General features: G+C 35.9%; 2 protein-coding genes across 2 annotated transcripts; both read left to right on the top strand.

Annotated features, from left to right (window-relative positions):
- The first annotated feature begins 128 nt into the window (after positions 1-128).
- Positions 129-5,313, top strand: LOC140970645 (protoheme IX farnesyltransferase, mitochondrial). Its single transcript, XM_073432459.1, has 7 exons — positions 129-557; positions 1,464-1,593; positions 2,386-2,523; positions 2,629-2,762; positions 3,477-3,602; positions 4,415-4,518; positions 4,745-5,313. The coding sequence occupies exons 1-7, from the start codon at positions 247-249 to the stop codon at positions 5,086-5,088; spliced, it is 1,287 nt and encodes a 428-aa protein (XP_073288560.1). The 5' UTR covers positions 129-246; the 3' UTR covers positions 5,089-5,313.
- A 1,052-nt stretch (positions 5,314-6,365) lies between these two features.
- LOC140970646 (eukaryotic translation initiation factor 3 subunit B-like) lies at positions 6,366-10,785 on the top strand. The gene is made up of 11 exons (XM_073432460.1): positions 6,366-6,602; positions 6,723-6,960; positions 7,159-7,305; positions 7,430-7,558; positions 7,796-7,924; positions 7,995-8,078; positions 8,154-8,272; positions 8,404-8,602; positions 8,697-9,226; positions 9,366-9,474; positions 9,664-10,785. The coding sequence occupies exons 1-11, from the start codon at positions 6,481-6,483 to the stop codon at positions 9,994-9,996; spliced, it is 2,139 nt and encodes a 712-aa protein (XP_073288561.1). The 5' UTR covers positions 6,366-6,480; the 3' UTR covers positions 9,997-10,785.
- The last annotated feature ends 971 nt before the right edge of the window (positions 10,786-11,756 follow it).

The following is an 11,756-nucleotide window of genomic DNA, read 5'->3' on the forward strand; positions in this document are numbered from 1 at the left end:
TAATTGAAATTTTTTCACTTACATGAATATATATAAATTTGTAATATTCATTTTTTTATATTTAATAAAGTAGATATTCGTATAGGATATATCGAATCGGAACGGTTAATCCCAAGTATCGATTGTCCTTACAGTTTAAACAAAAATGTCACAGAAACAAACTAGTTTTAAAAAACAATTTATTTTAATTTTAAGTTGACTACTAGTTCTGCACACAGCCCAATTTCTGGATCCCAACGCGCCGCCATGTGGCGGAGTTACTCATCCAAACTCGCCATCCTCCGCCCTTCTGCTCAACTTTTCCTCCGCCCTTCTTCTGAATCCTACCACCATGGGCTTATGGTGCGCTATTTTTCCACCACTCCTGAATCCACCGATCCAATGAATTGGATCCAATCTGGATCAGCGGTTCAGTCTTTCGGGTCACAGGTCACTTCAGCCAACGCGTTTGACTTGTCTTCTTTGGCGGCTGCGTCGATTCTGAAGGCTAAGGAAATGGCGGATTTAAGCAAGCGTTACGGACGGTGTTATTGGGAGCTCTCCAAAGCGCGTCTCAGGTTAGAACCCCCCTTCCCACTTTTTGTTTTTAATAATTTTTTTTATATCGATTGTTTCATTGAAACTCGAGTATACTGATGGAATTTTCTGTTATTTTAACGATTTTTGTGATCAGTTGGAGGCTGGACAAAATTTGAATTGAATTGATGTATGGAAACATCCAATCCGAATTGCTAAATTAAAGTAGAGTAGTAGACTTGTTCCACTACAGCAAAAACCTTGCATTTCTACTGCATTTAGGAAGTTAACAAGTTGCTAAGATACCTGTGAAGCTGTAGCTAATTTGATTTAACATTAGCTGGTTTTAGGCATATAAGTTGGGCCTGAATCCTGATCCTGCAATTAAGTTCATGCTGGGGTTTATAACTCTTTAGCCGTCATCTATTTAGTTGTGGAATCTCTACTCGTTGGTTTTTAATTGAAAGGGAACAGAGTGAGAAATATAAATTTCAGCACTGACATTCAATATTTCCAGTTAGGTGTAGCACATCTTCAATGTTCAAGCATACTTGTCATAAATTGAATCATTATGGTTTGACTCGTATCATCTGGCTCTCATATGATATGGCCATGGATTTCATGAACTTGTACCAATTTGTGCCATGAGATGAATTCACCTGAGATCAACTTGCCACGACCACATATTGATGATTTTTTTATAACGTACTTGTAAGCTCCAGTTGAGCGCACACCAAACACGATGGAAGGCAGGAAATAGCAATTTTTCTGTTTCAAACCTATGAAGTGAATATGGAGTTCTCATGGCTTGATGAATACAATCTCATGAGTTTTATCCTTTATTTCCTTTTTGTAGTGAGGATTGGTATAAATTTCTTACTATTGTCAATGGATTCATGCAAGGCTGGGTTCAATTGATGTAACTCTTAATTTTTTTTCATTTTTAGCATGCTAGTTGTTGCTACTTCTGGCACTGGTTATATCCTCGGGAGTGGGAGCTCCATTGACTACCTTGGCCTTTGCTGCACATGTGCTGGCACAATGATGGTTGCAGCTTCTGCCAACTCCTTAAATCAGGTCCCTCGTCGTCTCTTTCTATCTCTATTTTCTATCTTGGATTACCTTTGCTGTTACATTTATGCCATCAATCACTATCTTGGGTATTGTGAGTGCATTTTCTTATTTCATGAAAAATTATTCATCGGACCAGGTGACACTGTTGTGACTAAAAAGAGGATCTGAGTAAACATTGATCATGTTCCGTAGGAGTATGGTGACGCCTATCTTTTTTATTTTTCTTCAATTAAGGTCATAAAAATGAGAAAAATATAAAGTCTTGGCGGTGCAAGTAATAAGGAAAATAGAATGTACCGAAATTTATTGGACTAAAAAAAACTTTGAACTGTATTGTCCGATTCAAGTAGAAATATCATCTCTTGTTTCAGTTTATATGTGTCACCGTGTGGGCAATCCAATGGTGAGGAAAGAATAGTACAAGTGTAAAGCAAAACCACAAAGAAAGTGAATAATGCAAAACAAAATATATTTTGTATTAAAAGACAATTTGTTGGTGGACAAAAAAATAAAACCAATATATTCAAGGGATTTCTTTTAAAGAACATTCTCACATTTATATGCTTTTTAAACATGAATTTGTCTTGCATTGAACGCACACCTTTCACCTGCGTACATATTTGTTAATATGTTACATATTTTTCATTCTTTGATAGACTTTTCTTGTAAAGCAAGGAATGTTGGAAATCCATAAGCTGACACACTGAAATAATTGCGCATCAATTTGTATTGTTAGTATTTTTAGTTCCTTTTTACCTCTTTTTACTGACATGTTTTTCATTTTTCTGGCCTTAGATATTTGAGGTAAATAATGATGCTAAGATGAATAGGACGAGATTTAGGCCACTACCATCGGGCCGCATCACGATGCCTCATGCTGTCACTTGGGCAGCTTCTGTCGGTGTAACTGGCACAGCATTGCTGGCTTGCCAGGTGGATATGATCTCACCAACTTGTTTAAGTTACTCATTCTAACTATTGTAAATTTTAATTGGTAAAGGGATTGATGTAGCAATATCTACGACAAGGTGTTTGCAGGCTAATATGCTGGCAGCTGGTCTTGCGGCATCTAATCTTTTTCTTTATGCATTCGTATACACTCCACTGAAGCAGATACATCCCGTGAATACTTGGGTTGGGGCTGTTGTTGGTGCAATCCCACCTCTCCTTGGGTAATGTTCTTCTTTTATAGGGTACCTTACACCACTTTTATTACAGCATTATATTTTTCCATTTGCCTGAGTCATAGGTCACTCTCTTTGTAATGTGTGTTATGACAATAGTGGTCGATTCCAGTTTGAACGTGGTATTTTGTCATGTCTGAATTGTAAATTTTATCTCACATTCTTTTGATATGAATATATGATGCATGAAAAACTGTTAGTGTAGAATAGGTCGTATGTTTTAGGTTCTTACCATTTACCGTACGAGGCATAAAAAGGCAAACGAAGACGGGTAAACTTTGGTTCAAATTTTGCACCTTTGCTTAAGAGTTTTCTAAGTGTCCATTTACTGATTTGTTTGCTTATTTGGGTTGAACATATATGTCACGTCGATATAACAATATTACAAAAAATGTTATCTTGAGGATCTTGTACACGCGTAGGGTGATGCTGAGGAGATTTGCGTTCCTTGCTCAGCAAATTTAGGTCCTTGTATTTTTCTTTTCCCTTCGAAGTGTTGAGCACTTATATTAAAATTGTTATTTTCAAAACTAAATATCTTTTTGTTGGTTTGTCTAGCTAGGCTGCTTTCATTTATGGTTTTAGTGATTGCTAATGGAACGGTAGCCCGAGTCTGTGGGCTTAGTAAAGAATGAACATTTGTTGATAGATCAATTTAATGTAGCTGCATGAAGTATCTGATGACAATTTTTCTCTTACAAGGTGGGCTGCGGCTTCTGGCGAGGTTTCCCTAAATGGAATGTTGCTTCCAGCTGCTCTCTATTTTTGGCAAATACCACATTTTATGGCCCTCGCATACTTATGCCGCAAAGATTATGCAGATGGAGGGTATGTAACCAAGCATTTGTTGATGTGTCCTTTCACAATAACTTATAGAATACTGGCTTTTGATGCTAAATGTTTTGCAACATCCGAGCGCTTATGCTGTTATGCAATTCTTTTGGTGTGGGTGCCATGTGTCATAAGATAAATTAGCTTTGTAAAATTTTGTGTACTAGGCGCCAGTCACTTTTAAATATAGATATTTAGTTGCGTAGAATTGAGCGCCTACCGTTGTATTAAGAAATATAGCCACTGATGATGATGCAATTTAAATATTTGGAATGATGCAGCATTTCAAACATCATGCTTTGATTTTTGTATCATATAGGTGGCCAGATCAATAGGGTCAACTTTTGAACTCCAAAAAAGATCGTCACAACAATTGCACCAATTTATGTCTTATGAAAATCGAACATTGGCTTTAGTTGTGATGTCTGTTGTAGTTTCTAGTGTATATTACCATATAAAAAACAAGTTAATTAAAACTTTTAAATTAACAACAATTAAGTCATTACATTTGGATCATCGTATGACATGGGTGGCCATACAGGCGGTAAGGTCATTGGTGTTTAGCTAAGCCAAATGTAACCATTTTACAAAAGCTTATAGATTTTGAAAATGTTGTGATTAGTTTTTTATATTGAATGGCAGCCTGCTCTATCTTCATTTTCAAATAAGATGGGTATGCAATGCATTTCACCCTCGACATTGGTCTCAAGAATTCACATGAACTAAAGTTTCTTTTGGCAATCATTACTGCACCAAAAACCATAACTTCTTTCGTCCTCTAACCTTGTCTCTTTTGTTTCTATTATTAGGTTTAGGATGTTTTCTCTTGCAGATGCTTCTGGTCGTAGGACAGCCTTGGTTGCTTTGAGGAACTGTCTCTATCTACTTCCATTGGGCTTCCTATCTTATATCGGTGAATGTGATGGATCAGCTTTTTTTTTTTTTTTGCAATTATCTAGTTTTTTCTTTCTCGTGGTTGGCAATATATGTAGATATTTACGCAATAGTCTCTTTGAATTGTTTAAAAGACAAGAATAAGAAGAAAAACTAGGATCCTTCATTCTTGAAACATCTGTCGTCTAGACTCTAATTTGTATCTCATGCTAGTGTCTGTGATCTGCAATCTTCTCATTTTGCAGGGGGTATCACATCTGGTTGGTTCTGTGTGGAATCGACGCTGCTTGCTCTAGCTATTACTTCTACTGCTGCATCATTCTATCTAAATCGTACGACAAAAAATGCTCGGAAAATGTTCCGTGCTAGCCTTCTCTATCTCCCTGTCTTTATGGGCGGACTTCTACTTCATCGACTTTCTGGTAATGAGCAGTCCGTGATAGAGATGGGTATGGGGGTGACGGAACTAGCTACCTCTGAACAAAAGAGGAAACGAGGTCTAGTTGACAAGCAAGCACGGCCACCTGTATCTTATGCCTCTATTGCTCCATTCCCTTTCTTGCCAGCTCCTTCATATTCTAGCAGCTGATTAAATTGTTCGTTGAGATTGTTGAATAAAAAATGAAATTGAAAACACTCTCCGTGAGTTCAATGAATATTTAATAGTTTCTTTTCTTTCTTTTTTCTCTTTTCTTTTTTGTTTTTGTTCGAGTGACAATAAGGAGATTCTGTGTTGCATCAATAGCAGTATGGACGATGTTGACATACTAAAACCAACCATGGAAAATTTTGATAATTAATAGCTCTGACTATACTTGTTTGATAGTAATAATTCGTGCTGTTTTTTTTTTTTTTTTTTTTTTTCCCAATTGCTGAAACATCAATTTCAAAAAAGAAGTAAATGCGTTTTTTTTTAATAAAATAGAATAGATCGATAATCGAGGGAAAGCGTGGGTTTACGATTAGAACAATCAGTTTGAAAGATAACTAAAGTGAAGAAATTCAACGGAAAAATGACAAAGCTCATCGACCACAAACCTTTCGGACTAATATGATAATTCAACATCGTTCATGTTATTTTTATACCTGTGTGCAAGTAGTTTTTGGTTTTTTTAATTTATTTTCTCTGGTTCATTAGTTAAATCATTTGTCTTTATTTGTGATCTTTTGTAAATAAAATGTGTTGAAGTCGATCTTTGATGGCTTAATTGAATATTCATATAATTTTAAATTATTCTTCAGTGAATTTAGTGTTTTACTTATTTTTAGTTTTTTTTAGCATCGATGAGACTAACAGTCAAATTGAAAATTTGGATTGTTTGATTAAAAGTCAGATTCAATTTCACAAAATTTGATGTCAAAATGACACATGACCGACAAAACTATTACTAACTTAAAAAATTGTTGCTTTAAATATTTTTTATTTTATTTAAAAAATATAAGACTGCAATAATAAATATATTTTCTATCATTTCTAAAATATATTACACTACCGTGACATCGAAACATTTTATACTTATCAAAAAATATAAAGGATTGCCTGCATGAGCTTAGCTCAGTTGGTCAGCAGCAATGAATCTTAGAGCAATAACCAGAGATCGAGTCTCGCAAACGACAGTGTGGGAGTTAAATTCCCTCCAATGTGAGGAAGCTCTTTGTGCGCGGCGTAGCATAAGGTCTAGTTGTTGTTGGTTGGCTGAGTCACCATGATTTACCTCTTCTCATATTCCTGTTGGATCGGGCCACATTTCTATCGGACCGGAGATGAGGAGCGTTTAAGGGGAGCGATTTCAATTTTTGGAGCAAAAAATATAAAAGATTTGAAAGCTTAAATAAATATGTCAAATAATATATATTTATCCATAACAAATTTAAAAGAAACTCGCATATCAGAAAAACCCTAACCCTAAAAAGCTCTCTCTCTATCTCGTATCTCACCTTCTAACTCGTTCTAATCCTGGTACAGACGGCTACATCAACCATGGCGGATGTTATGTCCATGGAAGACATTAACGCCACCGCTGACCGGCTCGGAATCGATTTGTCTTCCGTCAATCTGGACTCCGTCCGCCTCCCTCCTGGCGATGATTTAGGAATTATCAGGTAAATTAATTCATGACATGATTTTTTATTGCTTTATTATTTTATATTATTTTATTTTGTGGGCGGGCATATGTTGTTGGGATGTTTTAAGTTTGTTTTGTGCGACGATATGTATTACAGCGATGACGAAGATTTGAAGGAGGGGGTGTCTTTGAAGTTCGAGGAGGGTTTTGGGAACATAATTGTGGTGGATAATTTACCTGTGGTGCCTAGGGAGAAATTCGAGAAATTGGAAGGGGTCGTGCGCAAAATCTACAGTCAGATTGGGGTTATTAAAGAAGATGGTCTTTGGATGCCCACCGATCCTGACACTCAGAAAACCTTAGGATATTGTTTCATAGAATACAATACTCCAGAGGTGTGTTTAATCATGTCTTCGAGTAATATATTTTTTTGTAAAAAAAAAAATCCATTCATGCTGTTACACTTGTATGTTTCTTATTAAGCTTGAGGTATATCTATTAGAGGATTTTCATTTTATGAAATCGATAGAATTGTTTATCTTTATGCTTCCATGGGTAATTTTTATTTCCTTGAACTTGTTTGTGCTTTGTAGGAAGCTGAATTAGCTAAGGTGAATACGCATGGGTACAAGTTAGACAAAGCCCACATATTTGCTGTCAGCATGTTTGATGATATTGATAAATTTATGAAGGTTCCGGAGGAGTGGGCACCTCCTGAAACTAAGCCTTACACACCAGGGGTTGGCTTCTGCTCTTCTATACACTCTTTCACCTTTGTTTTTTAAAAAAGAACGCTTGAAAAGATATCATAAAAAATTTAAAGGACAAAATGTGGTCTTGTGTGAATGACATGTTTTCTTGCAGGAAAATCTGCAAAAATGGCTGACGGATGAGAAGGCGAGGGATCAGTTTGTGATTCGTGCTGGTTCAGACACCGAAGTTTTATGGAATGATGCCAGGCAGTCAAAACCTGAGCTTGTTTACAAGAAAACCGTGGGTGGTTTTTCATATTTCTGTTTGTGTTCAAGAACGCGAATGCCATGTTTTTTTAAAAAAAAACAATTTGAATGCCATTCTTAACTGCCAATTTGTATTTTCTCTCTGCATAACTGCATTTTTTCCCACACGGCGATTGTAATACAAAATTCATGAAACAACATGACTAGTTTTTCTTTGGAGAATGGTTTTCTCTTTTTGTTTCCATTTATTTATGATCTCCTCTCATTGCAGTATTGGACAGAAAGTTTCGTGCAGTGGTCTCCATTGGGGACATACCTGGTCACAGTACATAGGCAGGGTGTTGCTGTTTGGGGTGGTGATACCACCTTTAACCGACTGATGCGATATGCTCATCCCCAGGTGGGCATTTATTCTGCAGAGGAGATTATATATTTATATAGCAGTTCAGCTTTAATTGTTTCAATTGCAGGTAAAACTGATTGATTTTTCTCCTGGAGAGAAATTTTTGGTGACCTACAGCAGCCATGAACCAAGCAACCCTCGTGATACTCATGTATAATGTCCTGCTATCATGTTTTTGACTTAGTTTACTCATTTGGTGGCATGACTCAGATTATTCTCTTTACAGAGGGTTGTTATAAACATTTTTGATGTGAGAACTGGAAAAGTCATGCGAGGTTTCGAAGGGAGTGCAGATGAATTTGCAATTGGTGGAGCTGTCGGTAGTGTATCTTGGCCGGTTTTCAGGTAATTTTAGCAAGATGCTTTTTCTCCTGTTGCATTCTATCCCTATTTATAGACTTTTGGCACTCCTACATGGAGAATACATTCTCTCCCATTTGGATAATGTCTCAATTTTTATGTTCTTTATTTTCCAGGTGGGGTGGTGGAAAAGATGACAAATACTTTGCCAGGATAGGGAAAAATGTAGTTTCTGTTTATGAAACTCAGACCTTTAGTCTCGTCGACAAGAAATCTATGAAGGTTGATAGTGTTGTGGACATCAGTTGGTCACCCACGGATGCCATTATTGCTCTTTTTGTTCCTGAACTTGGAGGAGGAAATCAGCCTGCAAGGGTAAGCCCGCAAATGTATATGCTAGATGTTTATTTTATTACTTTGTCGAGGTTATTATCCATTTATGTTTTTCTTTGGTACTAAACATTAATAGGTGAGTCTTGTGCAAATCCCGAGCAAAGATGAGTTGAGACAGAAGAATCTCTTTAGTGTCAGTGATTGTAAAATGTACTGGCAAAGCAATGGTGATTACCTTGCTGTTATAGTTGATCGGTACACAAAAACCAAAAAAAGCACATATACTGGCTTTGAGCTTTTCAGAATCAAAGAACGAGACATACCAATTGAGGTATTGGAGCTAGAAAACAAGAGTGATAAGATCATTGCATTTGCTTGGGAGCCAAAGGGCCACAGATTTGCAGTTATCCATGGTGATAATCCAAGGCCAGACGTTAGTTTCTACTCAATGCGCAGTGGTAACACTGGCCGTGTGACGAAGCTCATTACACTGAAGGGCAAACAGGCAAATGCTCTCTACTGGTCCCCAGCTGGTCGCTTCATTATATTGGCTGGATTGAAAGGTTTTAATGGGCAATTGGAGTTTTACAATGTTGATGAACTTGAAACCATGGGAACGAATGAGCATTTCATGGCAACAGATGTTGAATGGGACCCAACTGGAAGGTAACCAGTTGAGATGATTGTCAAACATTTACGTTACCTCTCTCGGAACTGTATCTTTTGTTATTTTGTCGTTGAGTCTAATATGGTCTGGTGTATGCTAAATGAACTTATGGGACGTCGGTTGTTTCCTTCCGTGTAGATATGTGATGACAGCCGTTACATCTGTTCATGAGATGGAAAATGGATTCAATGTCTGGTCCTTCAATGGAAAGCTGCTATATAAAATACTTAAGGATCATTTCTTCCAAGTTAGTTCCCTTCCTCTTTTTGTATATTGTTGAAACAAGTTTCTTGTTTACGGACATATACCCTGCCATAATAGTTATATCTAAAATAGACGGTAAATATATGAATTAATAGGTACCTTCCCTTGAGCTTTCTTCTAAGAGACGCCATTTGCAACTGGACACTTTGGTAACCTTTTAGATTTATTGCAGTTTTTATGGCGCCCAAGGCCCCCATCTGTTTTGAGCCCTGAGAAGGAAGAAGAGATCGCAAAGAACTTGAAAAAATACAGCAAGAAGTATGAAGCGGAGGATCAAGATGTTTCTTTGCTTCTGAGCGAGCAGGATCGAGAGAAGAGAAGAATGTTGAAGGAAGAGTGGGATCGCTGGGTCAGTGAATGGAGGCGATTCCACGAAGAAGAGAAACTATACCGGCAGGAGCTGCGAGATGGTGAAGCCAGTGATGAAGAGGAGGAATATGAGGCCAAAGAAATCGAAGTTGAAGAGTTATTGGATGTTTCGGAGGAGGTAATTTCCTTCGACTAGGTCTATTCCGAGCATTGTCAACACCATGGCTCTCAAGTGGTACGTACTTCTATGAAGGTGGGCTTGTGTAACAATTTTATTTCCATTATTATTCAGATTAAATTTTGGCTCTTTATCATGCGGACTTAAAAGCATTTTCTATAGTTTGTCAAATGCATTATTGGATTCTCTCTTTTCTGTTCTTAGTTTCATAGAAAAAAGACCTCGTTCTTGAATGGGTATCAATGACTTCTGCAATCCAGAGAGGGAAAAATGCCCCAAAATTTTGGCTGAATGGTAAAGACATTATTCAGCTTTTCTATGGACTAAATATTTGCTTACTTGAAGACGCATGATTGGAAGACCGATTCCCATGGAAATTATTCCCTGTTGGCCCCTGCAGGAATGAGTGGATGAAGTTTAATGAAATAAATTATTTGGGAAATAAATTTTAAATCAATTGAGGAAATCATTGATTTTCAGTGAGCACATTGTACAATGTATATAAAAACCTCACGAAGATGAAATAATCTAAAGCAACATAAAGGAAACCTGCTATGTAAACTACAATAAGAGAAACCATAAGTATTTATTTTCATTCAAAATTTCTATTAGATTGGGATTTTTTATCAATGGATTGTTTCTTGTCTTTTGTTTTTGCCGCAAAGTGGGAAAGCAAATTAATCCGTTCCGATTCATTACATTAGAATACAAATGTTGTTTTCTTACATATTTTGTGTAAATAAATGATATTATATATTCGGCCAATTCTATCCAACTCGTGGGTTACACCACCATTTATTTTTCTTACACGTTCATTTTTCTACTTATGATTATTATTATTGCATTTGACGGTATTTTACGTTGATATCTAAAATTTTCACTTTTATTTTGGACATTAAAGCTTATTCTTAAATTTTAAAAAAATCTCTCTTGCTTCTTCCACTTTTAACATTATAAGTTTTTTGAATAAATCCAGAAATAAATCATGTTTTTTCAATAAAATATAAAACATGTTAATCAAAATTACATAAAAATGTGATAGTATAAATCATAAATGAACTACTAAAAATGCGATATTTTTTTCAATAAATAATTGAAATTACAAAATATTTTCATTCCAAATGAACAAAAGATATATTCTAGCATTGTAATTCAAATCTCCAAACGATGTCCCCACGACATCGATATTTCCAAGCATCCGATAAAAAATGCATCCAAAATCTCAACATAAAAGTTTTACAATCAAATAAAAATTTCTATAATTTATAAATATAAAATATCGAGTTTTAAAATTTGAGAATAATAATAATAATAATAATAATAATAATAATAATAATAATAATAATAATAATATGACACGTGTTAAATACATAATATAAAGAAAAGAAAAGAATTTAATCGTTTGTTTGTGTGATTATGGTTAAAAGTATAGTCAAATATAATAATAATAAAAAAATAGACACGTGTAAGAAAAATGAAATGAGGGTCGGTTTATTTCATCCTACCCATGTGGGCATTGTCCCCATGATAGGATGGATGACCAAGATTTGCCAATGTATATATAGGACCCATTTTTTTTTGGAAATTGTATGTATATCAAGATCTTACCCGTTGAAAAGAAGTGATGGTAGTGCTCATATAGATAGGATCTCATCTACCAGGAGGGTGTAACCTACCTGGAGTAGGATAGGATTGGCCTATATATTCATAGGGTAGTATTATTTACACAATTATTATTTTTCCCCTACAACTTGACAAAATCCCCTTAACCATTTCTT

The sequence above is a fragment of the Primulina huaijiensis genome, chromosome 2 (genome assembly GCF_012295235.1).
Source record: "Primulina huaijiensis isolate GDHJ02 chromosome 2, ASM1229523v2, whole genome shotgun sequence".
Lineage (NCBI taxonomy): Eukaryota > Viridiplantae > Streptophyta > Magnoliopsida > Lamiales > Gesneriaceae > Primulina > Primulina huaijiensis.

Excerpts from the sequence above, each read along its gene's own strand:
- LOC140970645 (XM_073432459.1), top strand. The coding sequence starts at position 247 with ATGTGGCGGAGTTACTCATCCAAACTCGCCATCCTCCGCCCTTCTGCT. Across the intron at positions 3,603-4,414 it reads AAAGATTATGCAGATGGAGG|GTTTAGGATGTTTTCTCTTG; the intron begins GTATGTAACCAA and ends TTCTATTATTAG. Across the intron at positions 4,519-4,744 it reads GGGCTTCCTATCTTATATCG|GGGGTATCACATCTGGTTGG; the intron begins GTGAATGTGATG and ends CTCATTTTGCAG.
- LOC140970646 (XM_073432460.1), top strand. The coding sequence starts at position 6,481 with ATGGCGGATGTTATGTCCATGGAAGACATTAACGCCACCGCTGACCGG. Across the intron at positions 7,559-7,795 it reads AGCTTGTTTACAAGAAAACC|TATTGGACAGAAAGTTTCGT; the intron begins GTGGGTGGTTTT and ends CTCTCATTGCAG. Across the intron at positions 8,079-8,153 it reads GCAACCCTCGTGATACTCAT|AGGGTTGTTATAAACATTTT; the intron begins GTATAATGTCCT and ends TTCTCTTTACAG.